Source organism: Myotis daubentonii, chromosome 14 (genome assembly GCF_963259705.1).
Source record: "Myotis daubentonii chromosome 14, mMyoDau2.1, whole genome shotgun sequence".
Taxonomy (NCBI): Eukaryota; Metazoa; Chordata; class Mammalia; order Chiroptera; family Vespertilionidae; genus Myotis; species Myotis daubentonii.
Window position 1 is genome coordinate 9,709,370 of NC_081853.1, and position 21,085 is coordinate 9,730,454.

General features: G+C 42.8%; 2 protein-coding genes across 2 annotated transcripts in view; both read right to left on the reverse strand.

Annotated features, from left to right (window-relative positions):
* Nucleotides 1-21,085, reverse strand: part of SYNPR (synaptoporin) — a 564,283-nt gene that overhangs the window by 255,380 nt on the left and 287,818 nt on the right. The gene's annotated exons all lie outside the window — the stretch shown is intronic.
* Nucleotides 6,708-20,649, reverse strand: SNTN (sentan, cilia apical structure protein). The gene is made up of 4 exons (XM_059662894.1): nt 20,540-20,649; nt 18,665-18,699; nt 11,492-11,631; nt 6,708-6,879 (listed from the first exon to the last, which is right to left on the reverse strand). The coding sequence occupies exons 1-4, from the start codon at nt 20,647-20,649 to the stop codon at nt 6,721-6,723; spliced, it is 444 nt and encodes a 147-aa protein (XP_059518877.1). The 3' UTR covers nt 6,708-6,720.

A 21,085-nucleotide genomic window follows, 5' to 3' on the forward strand; every position in this document is an offset into this window, starting at 1 on the left:
TTTCTCAGAATTCTCCTGTCTGGCTATAGGCTGCAAATCTGTTTGAGGTCAAAGTATACCTTTAAGGTAAAAAGGAAACGAATGAAAAGTAAATGTGGCCTGTGGAGTTTGAATACAAAGACAGATCATTGAATTTTGAAATGGCTTTATCTTATAAGTAAAAAATGTGCCTTAAAGAAAAATGGCTGGGCTGGCTGAAGTCCCCAAGTCAAGAGGACATAGGCGTGCTCATGTGGCTGTGCCCCAGGGAGTCACAGCTGGCCGGCGTTCCAGGTCCTGGCTCCTCTGTCCTAAGGGCTTATCCACTCTACAAGGCCTTCATTGGCCCCTACACCTTGGGGACACCTTCTTCTCTGTGTCTTTGATCTTGAGAATATTCTCTGTACTGCTTATTTGCTGGTTCTGAGCTAACCTGGAGTGAAAGAAATCTTTGTTTAGAGCTTAAATCTCCTCACCAGTTTCATAAACTAGCACTGTCTTTGTAATGAGACCCAGCTCACTCATCGCCGTCCGAGCATGCTGTGTTTTCTTAGCATGACATTGTCCTGCATCCAAGCAAATGTCCTAATGCTTCCTTTCCCACCTCTACTATTGGAAAAGGACCCACTCATTCTCTTAATTGCTCATTCAGTATTCATTGAGCACTTACTATGTTCTAGGTGTTGAAATACGATGCAAGACAGGCAGGGCGCTTGCTTTTAAAGATGTTACAGGCCAGCACATGGCCACATGCATTGTGTGACTTACGGGGCACTTTCAAAACAAATATAAAGCATATCTTCATGTTTTTAGTCTAAAAGGTCTGAGAAATGATCAGCTTTTCTTTTTTCTTTTTATCCTCTCTCTGCCCCCTCACTCTCTCCCCTCTCTCTCTCTGACTGCTAGCTCTCTCTGTACTGAGCTTATGCCACAGATAGCCAAGGTCAAAAGGTAGCAAAATGGAGTAGAAGAGACAGGTTTTGAAGTGATTAAAATTCGTCCATATGCTCCCTGGCATCTTGTTAGAATTTTCTTTTAAAAACTCTTGGCTTACACAAAAGAATATGAGAAGGGGCGGGGGAGGAATTGGGGGAACATCTGGTGGCTGTGCCCCCTTTTACTGAGTAAGGAAGAATCTGAGACCCGAGAGGAGTGGAGCAGGGCAGAGCTGGGGAAAACTCCGGTTCCGACCCCCATCAGCATTTCTACCCCTCCACCCGGCATATGCCAGCCGGCCCAGGGGCTCCACTGCCCACCTCCCCGCCTTCCCTGCCTCTTCCCTGCCTTTCACTTTCTTCAAGGAAAACGTGGCTATAGGACTCACAGATTGAAACATTCTATACCCTTTCCCTAAAGAAAGAATTCCCTGGAAAATGTAAACTAAATGACATAGAAAGATATTATACTGTCACTGTTTCCCCCAACTCTTTTTTTTAAAATTATATTTTATTGATTTTTTACAGAGAACAAGGGAGAGGGATAGAGAGTTAGAAACATCGATGAGAGAGAAACATCGATCAGCTGCCTCCTGCACACCCCCCACTGGGGATGTGCCTGCAACCGAGGTACATGCCCTTAACTGGAATCGAACCTGGGGCCCTTCAGTCTGCAGGCAGATGCTCTATCCACTGAGCCAAACTGGTTAGGACTCCCCCTAACTCTTGACTCCCTTTGGGTTCTGGACATAAGAAATGCCACTGCTTCTTTCTTCTCTGTTCTTTTCTCTTTTTCCTCCTCATCTTCCTCCTTACTTTGGAGAATAATTGGTTGTAATAAGGTATAAACTTCAGTAATGGAGAAGCTGTCTTTTGGGGAGTTTTATATCCATTCATGTCCTCATAGAAAGCAGCCAGCCTTTGGCACAGAACTCGTGTGGGGTGGAATCCTAGTTTTATCTGCCACTTATTGCTATGTGACCCTGTAATTGCTTTCTCTTTTGTGAAAAAAGTGATTATAACACCAATTTTATTTATTTATTTATTTATTTATTTATTTATTTATTTATTTAATATTTTATTGATTTTTTTACAGAGAGGAAGGGAGAGAGATAGATAGTTAGAAACATCGATGAGAGAGAAACATCAATCAGCTGCCTCCTGCACATCTCCTACTGGGGATATGCCCACAATCCAGGTACATGCCCTTGACCGGAATCGAACCTGGGACCTTTCAGTCCGCAGGCCAACGCTCTATCCACTGAGCCAAACCGGTTTCGGCTATAACACCAATTTTAAAGTTGCTTACAAAATTCAGTAAAAGACCATGTGGCAATACTTGAGTATACCTTATTCGGGGCAGCTATTAATAAAAAATAATGATGATAATTGTCTAGAATTTAGACAAATTAAACTGGATATGAAACATGTATATAGGCCCACTTTGATTTTTTAAAAATAATTTGTTTTAGTTTTTAATTATTCTTGACATACAATATTATATTAGTTTCAGGTGGACAACACAGTGATTAGAGATTTATATGCCTTAAAAAGTGATCATCCTGATTACTCTAGTATCCACATGGCACCATTTTGAGTTATTACAATATTATTGACTGTATTTCCTATGCTATACTGCCATATTCATGTCTTGTCACTAAATGAGTATGAAAAATCTTGTGTTCATTGTTGTTAGATGAGAATGTGGCTGAAGTATTGAGAGCTGGTAGCAGGAAGGCATGGTGTTTTCCAAGTGTGCCGAAGTGGAAACATACTGAGTTCCTGATTTGCATCGTCTGCCCCCAGAATTGGATAATTTTAAAACCGTATCCCCCAAAGGATCAGAGATAAATGTGCATCCACATGTCCTTGATTGAAATTAGAGGAAAGGAGACTGGCAAATGCATCTTAAACATTGTTTTTAAATCATTATTGTTACACATGTCCCCTTTTTTCTCCTATTGACCCCTTCTAGCCTGTCCTGCTCCCCACCCCCAGGCTTTCACCAGTATAGTCTGTGTCCATGGGTTATACATATTTGCATACAAGTTCTTTGGTTGATCTCTTCCCACTCACCCACACACCCCTGCCTTCCCTCTGAGATGAGAGTCTGTTCCATACTTCTATGTCTCTGGATCTATTTTTATCAAGTTTACTTTATTCATTAGATTCCACATAAGAGTGAGGTCATGTGATACTTTCTCTGACTGGCTTATTTCACTTAGCATGATATTCTCCAGGTCCCTCCATGTGGTCTCAAAGGGTAAGAGGTCCTTTTTTGCTGCTGCACAGTGTTCCACAGTGTAACTATACCACAGCTTTTTTAGCCACGTATCTACTGATGGGCACTTGGGCTGTTTCCAGATCTTAGCTATTGTAAACTGTGCTGCTATGAACATAGCGGTACATTCTTTCTGATTGGTGTTTTGGGATTGTTAGGATATATTCCTAGAATGGATCACTGGGGCAAATGGAAGTTCCGTATTTAATTTTTTGAGGAAACTCCATACTGTTTTCCATAATGGCTGGCAGGCTGCATTCCCAGGAGCAGCATACTAGGGCTCCCTTTTCTCCACCTCCTTGCCAGCACTTGTTGGGTTGGTTGATGTGTTGATGGTAGCCATTCTGACAGGTGTGAAATGATACCTTATTGTCATTTTAATTTGCATCTCTCTGATGCTCAGTGACTTTGAGCATGTTTTCATATGTCTCTTGTTCATCTGTATGTCCACTTTGGAGAAGTGTAGATTTAGGTCCTTTGCTCATTTTTTAATCGGATTGTTTGCTTTCCTCTTATTACGTTGTATGAATTGCTTTCTATGTGGCGGCAGTACCGGCAGAAGCAATGGTTCAGGACTGCTAGCACCACATATCCATTCACCAGCTGTCCTCCCCAGACTGGGGAGTCTAAGATTTGTGGTTTTCTCTTCGACTAGCCAATGGTCTTGGCTGTTCAACTGTATTTCCTCCAGGAGGATCAGCTCTGTCTGCTGCTCAGATATTTGGGTTAAACAACCATTTGGTAGCAACCAAAGTGCAAGCAAGTTTATTGAACACATGGATTTCCTTGAAGCAGACTGACAAGAAAATCTGAGAGGGAAATTTATAAGAAAGAACATCATTGCATGATTTAAAGAAGAAAAATTATAAATTTATAGTTTAGCTGCAGAAAAATTAAGCAAGATGAAAATGTTTTTAAGTTAATCAGAGGAAAAAATTTATTAGTAAAATGTGTGTGTGAGAGAGAGAGAGAGAGAGAGAGAGAGAAGAAAGAAGACTAACAGCCACCTGCAGACAGAAGCAGAGATAAGAAACCAATTTAAGAGACAAGAGCAAGCCCTTGTTTGCTTTCTTTTACTGTTTGCAGCAGTTGGATGTCAATTGCATTTTTGTAAAATGCCCTGTACATTGTTGATAAACACAAACGCCCTTTTGTCCTTTGAATGTGTAGATCTGTATGTGTGCATGATTGTTATTTGAGTGGGTTTTATTCCTTGCAAACCAGGGATCCCAAGACAGACTTGCCTCCATAATCTCACCTATGACAACCAGTAACATTTGCAAGATGGCACCTTTGTTCTAAGAGTAGAGCCTATGGTCCCAGGAACCAAGGCATGAGGCTTCTGTGATCTGGGGGTCTCAGCATCATGCTAATTGGTTTATCTGTCACTGATGCTCTAACCTGTAGACATGTATTTGCTCAGTTTTCATTCTTTGCATGAGGTAAAAATAGATTCTATAATTGATGTTCTCCTCAAAAGAGTGTGACTTTCCATCTGGGGTGGAATTTCGAAGATTTCTTACTGGGAGCCCAGAGAGTCGGAATGGCTCCAAGATTTCTGATCACACCATTGGCCAGGGGCTCTTTTTTCCTCCTCCAAGAGGTGTGAATTTGACCTTTTCGTTGGTCACCAAGGTTGCCATATTCAGCTCCGTGCGACTCTGACGGAGACCAGCCCACAGAGTTCTATTTGAGGAATGCCAACTGGCTCTCCAGGACCCAGCTGGTCCCACTCTCTCCTGCACAGTGCCTGAAATGTGCACAGCTATTTTTGTTGAGTTGTAATATTATTGCTCAAAACAAAGTCTAATATTAACACAATCAGCAAGGCCTACAGAGAGGGCAGAGAACTCTCAAACCTGCCAGTTGTACAAAAATCAAAACTCAGTGCTTCAGTTTCCTCATCTGTAAAATGATAACACTACTTCCCTAGAGTAATTAGGGGGGTCCAATGAGCTAATATTTGCAGAGCCCCTAAGATAGTGCCTGGTGTGTAGCATGAGTCCTGTTGAACACAGGTACCTCCTGTTGGAAAGATGAGAGAGGGCAGAGTGTGGCCCTTTCCCTCAATGGTGTGCAAACGCTTGGACTTAGAATGTCTGAGGGTTGGAAAGTGAGGAGGGCCAGGGAGTCGGGTCCTGGTGGATTTGGAGCACTGTAAGATTGGAAAGCACTTCACCAGACCAAGGGTGAAGGCCTTCCTCCTAAAAGAGTTTTCTGAACGCGTGTCTGTGAGGCTTACTGTGCGGGGCAGGGGGGAAAAGGGGAGATGAGGGAGGAGACCTGGGAAGTGACAGTAATGTTACAATAAATAAGAATCTTTGTGAAAATCAGTCTCAAATGTTCAGGCATTGACTTCTGTGTGTGTGTGTAAATTTATATATAGATATGATTTAAACTCAGAAGAGGGGCTGTGGGTCCTTAGGACATGAACACTTTAAAATCATAATCTTAAGAGGTTGTTGGTCAAACCATGGTCACAGATGGCAAGGATATTGTCGTTGTTGTTTTTAGTTTTAAATCATGTTCACTTAGGAATAATTCACATACAATGAAATTCACCATTTTTAGAGTACAGTTCTAAGAGTTTGACAAATTATGCAGTCGTGAAACCACACTACGATCAAGGTGCAGACCATTTCCAACCCCCCTAAAAGTTCTCTCATGCCCATTTGTGGACAACTCCACTTACCACCCACAGCCCCGGCCACTGATTTGTCCCGTTTCCCCACGCCCGCCCCCCTATAATTTTATCTTTTGCAAAATGTCAGTAAAGCTTCTTGGACCTTTGAACCAAGGTCAGGTGGTAACAGCACTTCTAGCATCCTGTAGACCTTATCATAATTATAATTATGCTCCATATGCAATTGATTAATACATTGTTCAGTGTCCCTTTCCCCTGCTAGGCTGCTCCAGGCGTGTGTGAGGGCAGGGATGCTCTGGCTGGTTCATTACTGCATCCCCTGGGGTACCATGGAGTAAATGCTCAGCAAACGTCGCTTAATGAGTGAATGATGAGTGACTCCCTGACTGTAAGAAAAGTGCTCTGTCACCAGTGACTCAGCAGGAGCCAGGTGGTCTTCAGTGGGAAAGCATGTTGTAAAACACCCAGAGAACATGTTATTCAGGCATTCCTGGGAGTGTGCATGGAGTTTGGAGTCATATTGTATCTGAATATTAGCAACCAGAACCACCTAGACCCATGGTCGGCAAACTGGGGCTCACGAGCCACATGCGGCTCTTTGGCCCCTTGAGTGTGGCTCTTCCTAAGCCTTAGGAGTACCCTAATTAAGTTAATAACAATGTACCTACCTATATAGTTTAAGTTTAAAAAATTTGGCTCTCAAAAGAAATTTCAATCGTACTGTTGATATTTGGCTCTGTTGACTAATGAGTTTGCCGACCACTAGACTATCCCAGATGCATGCCAGGATATCAACTAATTGAAAATAAATGGAAAACACTCTTTAATCAGTTAACTCTATCTTTTGTCATTACTTTGTCTCACTACATAGTGAAAGCTGTTTATTTAGTCATTTTTACATTCCATATTGTTTGTAGCAAGTCTGACATTACAGTGATGCTTAACAGTAAGATCATGAAGTCCTCAAAATCAAGCTTCTTTTCTGCATGCTCGTCAAGTTCGGAAAGGAGGTCTTTGTATTTTGGTTTGGTTTCTTGTCCCTGTAAGAATAAAGGAGAAGCACAAAACTAATTTATTGTGCCGCCTGGGTTTTACAGAGAAAAAGCAATAATAAAGATTTTATTAACTATAATAACATGCCAAGTTGTTACCAGTGCTACTAGTCCAGCACTGTGGTATATCTTTGCATGGCTGTCTCACTGATTCCTCACAGAGACTCTATTGAATATATGCAACCATTAGCCCCACTTCACAGGTGCAGTATCAGAGACTTGGCGAGATTTAAGTAACTTGCCCCAAGCCAGGCAGCTCCTGGTTTGGAGTCAGATTCAAAGCCTTGGCTACCTGACCCTCTCATAACTGCTAAGCCATCTCGTCTCTATCAGTGCTGTGTTTTCAGATTTCCAAAACGTAACCTCTTTGTTATGGGAACTATACAACATGGGTTCCACAGAACAGTTAGATTATCCAGAAATATGGAATAAAATATGCTAAAAGAAAATATGTGCTTTGGATGATTGTTCAGCATTTAGTTTGATCACAAATCCAATCCAAGTTCACAGCCCTCATAAACGGATTGAAGGAAACATGTGAATAGTACATAAATGGAGAGGCCTTTCAGTTTCCAACCACAGCTTGTGAAATAGCTTCCAAGTGGCATTAAAAACCTTAAGGTCATTTGATTCACTGGTGTACTGAGCTGTGTTTGCATTTAGCTCAACCCCAAATGCTCACACACGTGCCAGCTGTTAAAGAGCCACCACAGCAGGGACTAAGGCAGGTAGGAATGACCATGTTCCCTGCAGGCTCAGACCGTTACTGTTTCTCTGGGCTCATTCTCAAGAGGCCACATCTGCCAGCGAGGGCCGAGGGCGCTCTCCCAGCCCCTCTGAGAGAGCCCAGTGCTGTGTTGAGAGGGTCAGATTCCGGGACAGGGATGGGAGCACTTCGCTAGGGGACAGCACTTGCCTAAAGGGCAGAGGGGCAGCAGGTCTCCTGCACGGCGTGTCAGAAGGTGAAGCTGACCGAGGTCCAGCCGCTTGGGCCTGACCCGCCCTGTGTGCTTGGTAAGTTCTTCGCAGAGCCTTTTCATACCTGACTGGCTATAGAATAAGATCCCCCAGGAGGCTTATGGGAAAGCAGGTGCTCCCCTGGGGACCCAGGCTCAGCCGCAGGGTCCATCCAGTTCAGCGGAGAACTCCTCTCGGGGACGTAGGAGCAGCAGCAGGAGGGCCCTCTGCCCTGGCTCAGGTGTGGGCACTGTCTTAGGGAGTCTCCCGGAGGGGCGGTTGGTCCAAGGCAGCATTCTGATGCTGCCCGGGTGCTTGCCCCGTCAAGTTCAGCCGGCACCATTGGTACTGGGGCTGCCTCGGGGCCCGCTGTCCCCCAGCACCCCTGCTTTCCGGCGCTACCTCTAGGCAGAGGGCAGGACTGTGGGAGGCCCGAGAGTTTGCTGCTGGGGATGCTACACCGAGGGGCCCGAGGCTAAGGTGACCTTCCTGGCAGTCACCATTGTCCCGAGGTCCCCATTGTCATCCCCTCAGAAGCTCCCTGAGGACAGACAGACAGCCAGGTAGGGGTCCCTTTTCACTCTGGGATTTGTCACCTCTTTTGGCCTCTGAGTCAGGCAACTGTTACAGGATTTTCTCACCCACCTTCTCTTTGAAGACTCCCCAGAACTTTTTGTCAAATTCTGCCTGATATTTCTAGCCGAAAAAATAGCTTTTCTTAAAAAAATTATTTCAAATATAGTAACTGTTTAATATTGGACATTTGAAAAGATATTTTTCAAAAAGAGAATCTATAATAATAAAAGGGTAATATGCTAATTAGACCGATGTCCAGACGACCTTCCAGAGGGAAGCCCGGGTCCTGGGTGCCGGAGGGAAGCCGGTGCCAGCAGCTGGGGGAAGGAAGGCCTACTCTTGCATGGATTTTGTGCATCGGGCCTCTAGTGTAAAAGTAAATCTTTACCCCACCACCCCAAATAGCTAGCTATTAACATTTCCTTCCAGTCATTTTTCTGTGCATCACCTTAAAGCCTTTCTCTGTCTCTGTTTCTCACACATGCACATATACACACTCATATGCACTCTTTCATAACTTCACTGAAGAATAATTGACAAATATAATCGTCTATATTTGAAGTGTACAATGTGATCACTTGACATCCACATAGCTCATGGGCATGAGGACCCAGATCAAGACGATTAACATACTATCACCTCACATGGTTAAATCCTTTGTGTTGGGGGAGATCGCTTAAGATCTGCTCTCAGCAGCTTTCAAATGCACAGTCCTGTATTATCAGCTACAGTCATCATGCTGTACATTACATCCTCAGAACTTATTCTTCTTATAACTAAAGGGTTATACCCTTTGACCTTATCACCCCACTCCTTCCCCACAAACCCTGGCAACTACTATTCTAGTCTCTGTTTCTACCAAATTGGCCTTTTTTTTTTTTTTTTTTTTATGATGAAAAATACATGTATTTATTTATTTATTTTTTAATGTATACATGTACACTGATAGTCCGACAGAAAACTTTATGACTCCATTTGACATTATCAGCGGGACTTTTGCTGCTGCATCACTGATGACAGAGATTTTGCATCAGGTTTATATTTCTTGACCTTCAGAGATACGCACGAGCTACTACTTTCATCTGTCAGGCCACTCCTGTTACGAGACTTAACAAAATTCATCACTGAGAACAAAGATTCACAAGCATATGTGGATGAAAACATGGAGAGTAACTCCGTTGCAAAGTTTTTTAAACAGAAAAAATTTTCTGGAATGGCATTCCAAGTCCTCAATAGTTCGTTTTCGACACGATGGAAATTGCTCTTCCCCTCTCTCGTCAATCCATGTCTATGGTCTTTAATATAACGTGTTATGTAAAATTATTTATTTATCTAAGATGCACCTACACTGAATTTATCTGAAAAATAAGAAAGTCGATATTAAGAAAAAAATTGTAAATAGAAGATTTTAAGAGAGGGTTTCGCGTGCCAGCAAAAGTTACTGGCGTGCCATGTTTGGCACGCGTGAAATTGGCCTTTTTTTAAAAAAAATCACTCGTGTGTGGAATCTACTTTTAAAAAAAACAATTTCACAAAGCACAGTGGAACAAATCATAGATTCACAGGAAGTTGTATCTTTGACCCAGCTTCCCCAGCAAATGATACATTATATTAGCTCTAGTGTGTCCAACCCACATGTGTTTATATTTTAAGGGGATTATAATTCTTATTTTTTAAATCTCTTACACTTATCTTTTAAACCACTTATAATTCTTACTAATTTTCCCCAGGCTAATAGTTCTCAAAGTATGAATGCACACTGCTGGTAATGCAATTTTAGTTGATGCAAGAATAAATATTAAATAAGAATTAATAAACTACTTATTTTTTACTACCTTTTCCTTTACCCACTGAATTTACACTTACAATAGTGATAAAGTGTCTTTATAAAATGAACTTATTTAAGTAGAGTGCTTAACTTGAAAAAAGTTTTAAGTAAATGATGATACAGGCTGTACGCAATTGTGGGAAAAATACTGAAGATGGTATTCAACTGACTGACTTTGAGAAACATGCCTCTAGGTGACCCTTTATATACTGCCAGTTCTCACTTTCATATTTTGAACACAGATCTCTATTCTGACCTCCCAACTCATATATCTTGTTGCTGAGTGTTGCCTCTGTTTCCTGGACATCTTAAAACTGACACCTTCTAACGGAATTCATTGCCTCCTCCCCACCCTCACCCCACGTCACATCTGCTGAGTCTTCCGTCTTTCTCCTTTCTGGGAATGGGACCACCATCCATTTTCCCCCCCAAAGTCAGAACTGGGCAATCATAATTTGCTCCTCCTGTCCCTTAACCCTCACAGCCAATCAATAAGCAAATCCTGTTCATTCCACCTTCCAAATGTCTCACATATTCACCACCCTAGTCCAAACCATCACATCATCTTCCCTGTGGAGTGCTCCTCACTGTCGTTCCATTCTTTTGTGTCCCACTCCCACCCCTGCCCTAATCTGACTTGCAGCTGGTGACATTTCTTCTTCCTAGATTTAGAAACTATGCCCAGCTTCCTTCTGCCCTCAGGCTATGCCTCTGTGAGATTTGGCTTCTCTCCACCTCCCCAGCCTCATTGCACACTGCTTCCTCCTTCCCCTTTCTCACCAGCTACTTACTGGCCCTCACAGGGCCCTGACATGCTTCACGGCCATTGCATCTGCCGTTCCCTCTGCTTGGAATGCTGCCATCCTCACCCCAGCGCCCTGGACTTGCTAACTCTTGCTCATTCTTTAGTTCTCAGTGGTGCCTTACTTCCCCAGGAACCCTTTTTTGACCACACCCCAAGATGGCCCCTCCCTTTTACTCTTTTACTGTATGCTCCACTATTTCACCATCCTTTGAATATTTCTAGTTACTTTTCAGCATATTTCTCTACTCTGTGGATTGTTAGCTTTTCACTGCATTAACCCCAGTGGTCACCTCCTGACATAGAGTACTAGTAGGTGTTCAATACATGTTTTGTGAATGAAGCAACATGATAGGGTCCCTGAGCTGGAGTTGTAGGCTCTTTAGACCAGCCATTGTGGTGTTGCTCCTGTTTTCCAAGCCTATGAATGCTCTTACCTCTGTGAAATTCCTAAATTGGGTTTGTAGCAGATTTTTGGCAGTAGCTTTTTCAAGTTTACAGTCAGGGTCGGAAGAATTTCTGAAAATCAGAGCAGCAGTGGCGATGGCTTTTTCCAGGTCAGAGCCCTTCCCCAGAGCTGTGGGAGGAGAAATGCACAATGACATGGCCCAGGTTAGAAATACTCTCTCCCAGACATGGAATCATGTCCTCCATGGGAACTGTGGGGGATGGGGTTAGAGAGTGTATGTCAGCCTGATTCTGTTCTTGGGCTATTTGTCTTCTACTGGGAATCGGACCTGGACCTTTAAACATTGGAGAACAAGAGTTCTTTCAGGAGCAATGGAATTGGTAGAATTAGGATGAGATTTACCACCTTCTTGCTATTTGACCTTGGAAAAAAACCTTACCTCTCCAGGCTTGCGTTTTCTGAACTGTGAAATGTTTACGGAGCACCTACTATGTGCTAGGCTCAGTCCCTGGCGTTGAGGATACCTCACTGAATAAGACACCATCCTGCTCTTGTGGAGTTAATATTATGTCAGACAAAGCGTCCCTCCTGCCAGTGTGATAAAGGAGGATGACGTCAGAACAAACTTTCTGATGTCAGGACAGATAGAGATTTCTGTGACTCGCTGCTTCAAGCACAGTGACCTCCCTGCTGGTTTCTCTTGTTTAAATTCCTTGCAAGGTCAGTGCTGACTCATTTCTTTCCAGCTGGTAGCACGCAGTGAACACCAAGCACAAGGAATAGTGAAGGACATTATTAAGCTCCCTGCTCTCTTAGTCCCTAATACAGCCCCTATTCTAGAACTTTCACTATAGGTATTACATGTTTACCTGGTTTTCTCCCCAACTAGAATGCAAGGTCCATGAGGCCAGGGATCGTACATTTCTTTATCATTATATTCCCGAGACCAGCACAGATGCCAGCTATGTAGTAGTTGTTAATACATGCTGTTGAATAAATAATAATAAAAAAATTCCACAGCTTTCAGCTCATGTTATGTGCAATAATGGTCAATTCAAAGAATGCTGACCAGTCAGAATAATGTGACTTTTGTGCCAAGCAGTCCCTGTGTTCCTGGGACTCTCCTAAGGGGCTTAGCAGGCAGAAGTGACACAACCAGCGTTGGCCCCTGTCCTATATATCTTACAATCCAGTGGAGAAATAAATCATAATCAAGTGGATATGTGTGTATACATGCATATTTGTTTTATATATATTTGATAATTATTTATTTCTTTTTACATATATACAATATGCATATTTGCAACTTGCAATATAATGAGGCAAAGAAGGTACAGAGAAAAAATAAAAATTACAGAGTGGGTCTGGGAGGAAAGTTACTTAGATAGGTGGTCTTGGAGGCCGCTATTAGTATATTAATATTTAAACTAAGACCCATAGGATGAGAAGGAGCCTCCCCTGTAAGAGTGTGGGGTCAGGCTGGGTTATGGCTGTGCAGGGCATTCCATGCTCAGGGAACAACGTATGCCAAGGCTCAGGAGTCATGCTCTTAGTATATGACAGATCAGAGGCCTCAGATCTGCTGGAGCAGCTGAGATGAGACAGTGTGGCTAGAGGCTAGGAGCTGGCAGGCATTTGAGTGGGGAAGGTAGGCAGGGCCAGACCTGCTCATGGGCCATGGAAAAAAACCAAGATTTCCTTTAAAGAGAAGAGAAAAGGCATTGAAAGGTTTTAAGCATCTACTTGTTTTTCAATGAAATGTGAAAGGGAAGAATGAGAGATAAGAGGAATGGATAAGGAAGGAGTATGTGGGCCTTCTCAGTTTTTACTGTATCTCTGAACAGTACCTAAATGGTGCTGTTACAATCTTTGTGTCCATGCACATCTGCCAAGCAATCTAATCAATGAGCTGATATCTCTCCCTGTCGTATGAGGAAATGTGTGCCTTCCCCATTTACCCAGGGTGTTTCCCCCACCATTTAGCCCGAAGCTGGAACCATTTGGGCTGCCTGGTCTTGCAAATGGATGGCCCTTCTCTTTGCCTCTCACTCACGAGTACCTCACTTATTTACTCCAAACTAAAGCAAGTCGAGGACGTGTGTGTGTGTGTGTGTGTGTGTGTGTGTGTGTGTGTGTGTATGCAGCAATCTGGTTTGGACAGAAGGTTGGAGTTGCCATTTATTGTGCATCTATTTATGTACTTTAATAACTTGTAGATTTAATTATCATCACAATCATAGGAATTATTGCACCATTTAATGTGATAGTTCATGATATGTATGTACCATAGTTTAACCATTCAACTTTTAGGGACATTTGGGTGGTTTGGGCTATTAGAAATAAAGCTTGTATGAACACTTTGTCCAAATTACTGTACAAAACATGATTTTTCTTTGCTTTGGAATAAATGCCTAAGAGTCTAACTGGGTTATATGATAAACCTATTTTTTAAAAGAAACTATATTCTGTTTTCTACAGTGGATGTACCATCTTACAGCTCCATCAGCCACATGTAGGAGAGCCAGTTTTCTCCAGCTCACCAGCCTTTGCAATGTCACTATTTATTTTAGTCACTCTGATAGGTGTGTGATGACATCTCACTGTGGTTTTAGTTTGTATTTCCTAGTGGCTAATGATGCTGAACAGCTTTTCATGTGCTTATTTGCATGAAAGTGAGCCTTCCTTGGTAAAATGTCTGTTCAGGTCTGTTCATGTTATCATCGACTTTAAAATAATTTTTAAGGTTTGAGAATTCTGTATCAGGTAAAGATTCACGTCCTTGGTAGGATATGTGATTTGCAAATATAGTCTCCCAGTTTTAAACTGCCCTTTTCTCCTCAAGGGGTTTTCTGTGGGAGAAATGTTTTAAACTTGGATAAAGTCTAACCCTCAGTTTAGCCTCTTGTGAAAGATTTGTCCTGTGCATAATTAAAAGTTTTATAACTTCATGTTCTACATTTTAATCCATGAGCCATTGGAGTTCATTGCTGTTTAAGGTGTGAGGTGAGGGTGAGGTTCATTGTGTTACCTGTGAGGACCAATTGCTCCAGCGCTAGCTGTTGAAAACTCATCCTTCCATCATAATTGCTTTTGCCTCTGTCACAAACCAGTTGAGCATATTTGTGTTGGTCAATTTCTGGGTCTCCTCTTCTGTTCCACTGATCTATGTCTCTACCCTTTGTCACAGTGTTCTGATTCCTGTAAGTCTTAATATTGTAAAGAGTGATTCCTGACACTTTAGTCTTTTTCAAAATTACTTTGGCTATTCTAGAGCCTTTCTCTTTCTACATAAAACTTTAGGATAAGCTTGATTATTTTTGAAAAGCCTTAAATTGCATTAAGCCTAGGAAGCAGTTTGGGGAGAATTGATGTCTTTACTGCATTGACTCTTCCAGTCCATGAGCAGTGTGTCTCTCCAGCATTATACCTCTTAAATCCATGAAGAAAGGTGATCCTTCTGAGGACACACTGCTAGGAGGTGGCAGAGCTTGAATTTGAATCCATATTGAAAACATAAGACTCACAAAGGCAGGGATTTTTTTTCCTGTGTTGTGTTCTGTGGAATCATCAGCATTTAGAACAATGCCTAGCACATAGTAGGTGCTTCGCAAATGAATGTCTGCAAAAGCTGTGCCCTTAACTTCTTACTCCTTGATTTCCTCCCTGGTTTCTGCTCCTCAGTCTCACTGTGGCTTATGGATTGTGCCTTATATTTCCTGCTGCTGCCTGCTTGTCCGGCAGCTGCCCTTCCAGCTGGCCTAGAATCCAGCTTTAGAAACCCCCTCGCTTTTGAATTCTGTTTTTAGCTCTTTCTTCCACATCTCTTCAACTTTGCCACACCTGGAAACCTGCATTTGAAATTGGGAATCTTATCAATTACCCGCATTTTCCTGCTCATCAAAATACAGGGCCGCCCGGCCGGTGTGGCTCAGCTGTTGAGTGTCAAACCATGAACCTAGAGGTCGCTGGTTCGATTCCCGGTCAGGGCACAATGCCAGGGCTGGATCCCAGTAGGGGGTGTGCAGAAGGCAGCTGATTGATGATGTTTCTCTCATTATTAATGTTTCTATCTCTCTCTGTCCCTCTCGCTTCCTCCCTCTGAAACCAATAAAAACATATTTAAAAAAATACAGGGAGATGGGCATATGTCTTTAGCTCGTGTCTACCTTTCCTGAGGTGAGTGTATTTGAGTTGGTTGGGTGCTGTATGGTGGTAACTTTGAATTTAAGTGGCTAAAGTGGGGCTGTTTATAAATGGTACTGTCTTTACAAAGCAAATTGCTTAGAGGAACCACCTTAATTCCTTAGATGGTAACTATTTCTTCTGCAACTTTGACCAGTTGATTTCTTCATTAATGACCAAGAGTCATTAGGGAGGGCTTCACAGAAGCTGCTTTCCTGGTCTGAGACTTCTCAGGAGACGCTAGCCTCCTGTCCTCCAGGCCCTGCCCTTCTAGCGAGGGAGGGGTGAATTTCCAAGCTGCGAGCGAGCTCTCGAGTAGTGACAGACATGTCCTCGCTTCCTGTGTGCCATGCGCCTTTCACACAGAATCTTATTCAATGCTGAGTAGACCCAGGGAGGGAGGCGCTACTTGTGTCAGTGTTATGTACTGGGGACTGACACATGCAGAGTTCAGAATTTTAAGACCACATTGCTCGGCAATGACAGAGAAATGATCTGAAAGTCTGTCTGACTTCCAAGCCCACAGAGAGCTCGGCCACGTTGGACTGTCCCGTGAGGCATCCCCACGGAGGCTGTGGAGTCGGCATGTCCAACCCTCTGTTGAAGTTCAGGTCTAGATGGGAACTCCATGGGAATAGCCAGCTTCCGCTCCCTTCTCCCCCATTCTTTTAAACAGAACATGCATTCCCCCTGACTATAAAATAGCACATGCTCGTGGTAAACACCGAGCTGGAAAATATTCAAAAGAAAAGTTAAGGAGGGGCGCTAGTTATCCTTCCACACTCTGCTCCTTTGTGAGGCCTTGGTTTCCTGCTTTTATGGTTGGCTCTTCACTTACAAACGCAGCACTTCGTCTCCAATCCCCACCCTGCTGCTTCAGGATTGCAAGCAGATAAGTGAAAGCACATTGTCAAGGGCTAAGTTATTAAAAAGGCAAAGGATTGATGCTTCTCTTTTGGCAACGTTTACTGGCTCTCTTGCCTCTGGAATGGGAGTGTGGAGAGAGCGTTAAAACAGGCCGCTTCATGTCCACCTCTCCGGCTGTTTCCTACCTCACTATTGACACTTTCATAATATGAACTGTGTGTAGGTCCTTAAACGCTCTATTCTCCCAACAAGAATTTATTGGGAAGTGCTCATTGCCAGGCCCCATCCTAGCTGTGGAGACAGAGCAGTGAGCAATGTGGAGAGAAGAATCCTTGGCTTCCTGGAGCGTGGGTTCCGGTGGACGGTAGTAGTGAATGAATGTGGAGCGCATGCGCTCTGCCAGCCACTCCTCCAGGGGCGCACGAGTCAACACATTCAGTTCCTATATCAGCCTGCGAGGTAGGTTTCAGTATCATCTCCACACTGTAGAGGAGAACACTGAGGCACAGAGAGGCTAAGTAGCTTGCTCAAGGTCACCCAGCCAGTCTGGCCCCTCACCATGATGCACATTGCCTCTGGATGTTGGGTTTCAGGCCGTGTATTCTATGGGACTCTTCCAACTCTGACATGTCCCTACTCTGTGCTTCTTACTTCCCTAAACATAAACTTATCACAATCTCACAATAAAACACTGTCTGAGCTGACTTGAACCTCAGAAGAATTCTCTACCTCTTTCTCTTGCCCTGGACCATGAAACTAAACATTAAATAATTGATCTAGTAACTTCCTGACACTTTAGTGTAACTCTCAGTACAGCAAGCTGTCAGAATCACCTCATTTTAGAACTTTTCTTAATATTTGTTATTTTGGAAATGAAGACCTCCAGGAGAAGAGTACAGGTTAACATGGGTAGCATATATATAACAAAACCAAACACTAGATATCTCCCATTTTCTTGCTAGATTGTTTCTTCAATATTATAGTACTACTCAACCTTTTCCACTATCAAAGGACTTTGTATGCTCCAGACAAATATGGCCTCATCCTCCACTCCCACCCTTCAAGAGATCAAGGGCATAAGCCCAAGTAGCTAGAAAAAATGTGGGTTCATACTGACTTCTATTTCATGATCTACCCATTCTTGTATCAATGAATAACACTTAACATTACTGACAGAATAAAACACATTCTGGGAAAAGAACTCAAGGTGATCTTGTGTTTTCTTAAGGGAATAAATGTGGCTCAGATGTAAAGTCTGGTGCTAGGAATGGTGAGTGTGTGCATGTGTGTGTGTGTGTGCACGTGTGTGTGAGGCAGAGAGGGTGACAGAGTTTTAATCCCCTCCTCAACCTCCCAAAGGGAGGAAGTATTAGGAATGTCATGGATATATATCATAGACATGATGTTGTCATAGAAATTATCAAAAATACCGGAAATTATGTAAATTATAAAACAGAAATCATAGGTCTGGTGTTGGGATAGGGTAAAAATATTTTCATCAAGATGATTTATCTAAATTGAAAAAGTCTCCTTTGGCGACATTGGCTGGTCATTTTGGAGGACAAACAACTGCAATGCAGTAAAACCCAGCTGTGCCTCTTCCTCTGTGAATGTTTTACGTCACACATTTTGGAATAAGATAATGATCCAAGTATACGAGTTTTATATTTATATTGTTATTTCCATGGCAATAGTGTTAGATCTAAAGACATTTTACCTATAGAAATGGAATTCTGAGGGCAAATATTTACACTTTGGGAGTTGGCCACACTGTTTTCACTCAATCGGAGGCAGGTGTGGGTTGACCGCATCCTGAGTTCCACTGAACATTCATGAATTAGATGTTGATGGTATTGCTCCCGATTTACTGAAGACGCCAGCAGTGGAGAGACAAGGAGACCCCGGGTGGGAATCACACTGACTAGGGGTCGGGATCCATAATGGCTTGGCCTTCAGTGGGCTAAGTTTGGATAAGCTAATTCCCACGCCAGGATCTCAGTTCCAAACCTTTAAAAAGAACATCATGGTTTGATGACATACCCACAAGGTCCCTTACATCTTGGACATTCTCTGATGTCCTGTTATTTTTAACTCTTGGTAGACTGTCATAGTAGAGAAAAAACACAAACATCTCAGTCGCCCCACACCTTACCTTTTATTGAAGCCAGTTGTTTGGATATTGAAATGCTGCCAACAAAATGAAAGAAACATAATGATTCTGAGAGTTTGGGTATTGAAATAAACATCTACAGTAGAGCAATACAATGGCTTAAAGATGAACTATGTTTCATAAATATTCACTGAGCATTCTGGTGGAGCCGTCATCTGTCTTTTAAAATTCTTTCTTCCCTTGATGCATTTAGGTAAAGAAGTGCTTGACAATGGCTGGCCCACATACCCTAGTCTTTTGTGTATTTTTGTGACCATGTGACTAGACTTTCCTCATTGGAAAAGGAGTAGAAGAGAAGTGATCACCTTCCATGTAAGCTCTTCCACGCTCTTTCCCATTCCCAGAGGATTCACATAGGAATGATCAGGGGTACTTCAGAATCCACATGTTAAAGACACTTGCCACACAGCCTGTGTCCCTGTATGGTTGTAGGGAATGAAACTGCCATTGACCAGAAAGCCCCACTCTGGACTGTCACATAAACAAGAAAAAATAACTTCTGTAAAACGCTGAGGATTTAAAGTTTATTTGTTCTGACAGCTTAGCCTACCTCCCTAAAATCTAGGTATTGTGCTGGGGAGTGGGGATGCACCAGTGAATGGCTGAGACAGGTTCCTGCACTCTTGGGGCTTAGAGTCTAGTGCAGAAGATAGATGTTAAACGGGAAGCTCAATAAATAGTAACCACAGAGCATACACGGAGGGCAGGGAAGGGCTAACCCAGTCTACAGGTCACAGTAATGGCATTTCCTCTGAGTCCAATGAATCAGTAGGTGAAGACAGAAGACGGGTGTTCCAAGCAAGGGAAACAGTGTGTGCAGAGTCCCTGATGTGGGAGAAAGCATGGCATGATTGAAAAGCCGAAGGAAGCAGAGTGTCTGGAACCTGGAGAAGAAGGAAATGGTGGTGGAAGGTGAGTCCAGGGTCAGGGCCAGAGCATGCTGAGCCTTATCAAGGACTCAGGTTGGTATCCTAAGGGCACTAAGAAGGAAGGGCATGCCATGATCAGATTCCCATTTGGGGAAGTTATTTCACCTGACACGTGAGAAGGAGATTAGAATAAGGCCAGATGGGAGGTAGGAAGATGGATCTTGCTCCCTTAAGAAGACCATATCAATGTTTGCTTGATATTTCAGCCTCCAATGGGTGAAGTGGTTTTGAGAAAGCCAATAAGAAAAATAGAACTTGGTTATATCTTTAACATATATACTTTGTCATATCGTATCCTTAAAGGGAATGTTTAAGGAAAGTTCCAGATCTGGTTTTGGCATTAACTTGTCAATAGATTATCACCCTTGGGAACCTCATTTTTCTTACTTGCAAAACTCTATGATATCCTGGACCTTGGTTTATTTTCTGTTACCAGGGTCTCCTCCACTAGTTTCTGAGGCTCTTGAAAGTAAAGGCAGTCAGGTTATCCTGTATCTCCCACACTGGGCTAAGTATTCAAAAAACAGTTTTTGAATTAAAGTGGGAAATACCTGTTATTTATTAGTCATAATTTTACATATTTGAATGATATGAGACAATTTCTTCTGTCATGGATAATATAAAAGAATATGTCATATAGTTAACAGCACTACCAATTTTGATTTACAAATGTTTCTCAATGCAAGCAATCAAAGACATTTGAGTTAATAGTATCACCTTTTCAGTTTGCATATTTGTTCTCTTTATCTTTCCAATTCAGTTTAAAATTTTTCTCTTTATTTTTCCAATTCAGTATAAAGCTGGATTGGGGCGAGTAACAGGCACAAACCTGCAATATCTCAGCTATGAAGTTATTCACAGGGACTTTTTGGAAATACACCTGCAAGCTTAAATGAAACTCAGTAAAGGAGAGCCAAGTGCCACTGACATTTTGGGCATTTTCTTAGGTGCTACAGTGGATGCTGGGGCTGCAGAAGAATCGGGCTCCCCTTCCAAGTGCAGAGCTCGGTCCTGGGTACTGTGCATACAGCCACACATACTCGGGCCTCCCGTTGTGTGTTGGCCCTTCCTAAGCAACAGTCACTTGCCCACTGTTACTATTGTCATTTCCTCCATAACAACTATACAGACTGCTTATTAAACTGCTTATGCCAGTGGTTCTCAACCTTCTGGCCCTTTAAATTCAGTTCCTCATGCTGTGACCCAACCATAAAATTATTTTCGTTGCTACTTCATAGCTGTAATGTTGCTACTGTTATGAATCATAATATAAATATCTGATATGCAGGATGGCCTTATGCGACCCCTGTGAAAGGGTCGTTGGACAACCAAAGGGGTCGCGACCCACAGGTTGAGAACCCCTGGCTTATGCATTCAACACACATTTGAGTGTCTACTGTGGGCCAGGCATCTTACAAGGTACCGGGGGCACAAGAATGAAGCAAAATCAGATACAGACCTTGGGAAAGACTGA

Coding starts and splice junctions, on each gene's coding strand:
- SNTN (XM_059662894.1), bottom strand. CDS start 20,649: ATGTGTGGCTGTATGCACAGTACCCAGGACCGAGCTCTGCACTTGGAA. Junction 18,700..20,539: donor CCTAAGAAAATGCCCAAAAT/GTCAGTGGCACT, acceptor TTTTGTTGGCAG/CATTTCAATATCCAAACAAC. Junction 11,632..18,664: donor ACAACTGGCTTCAATAAAAG/GTAAGGTGTGGG, acceptor CTCCTCCCACAG/CTCTGGGGAAGGGCTCTGAC.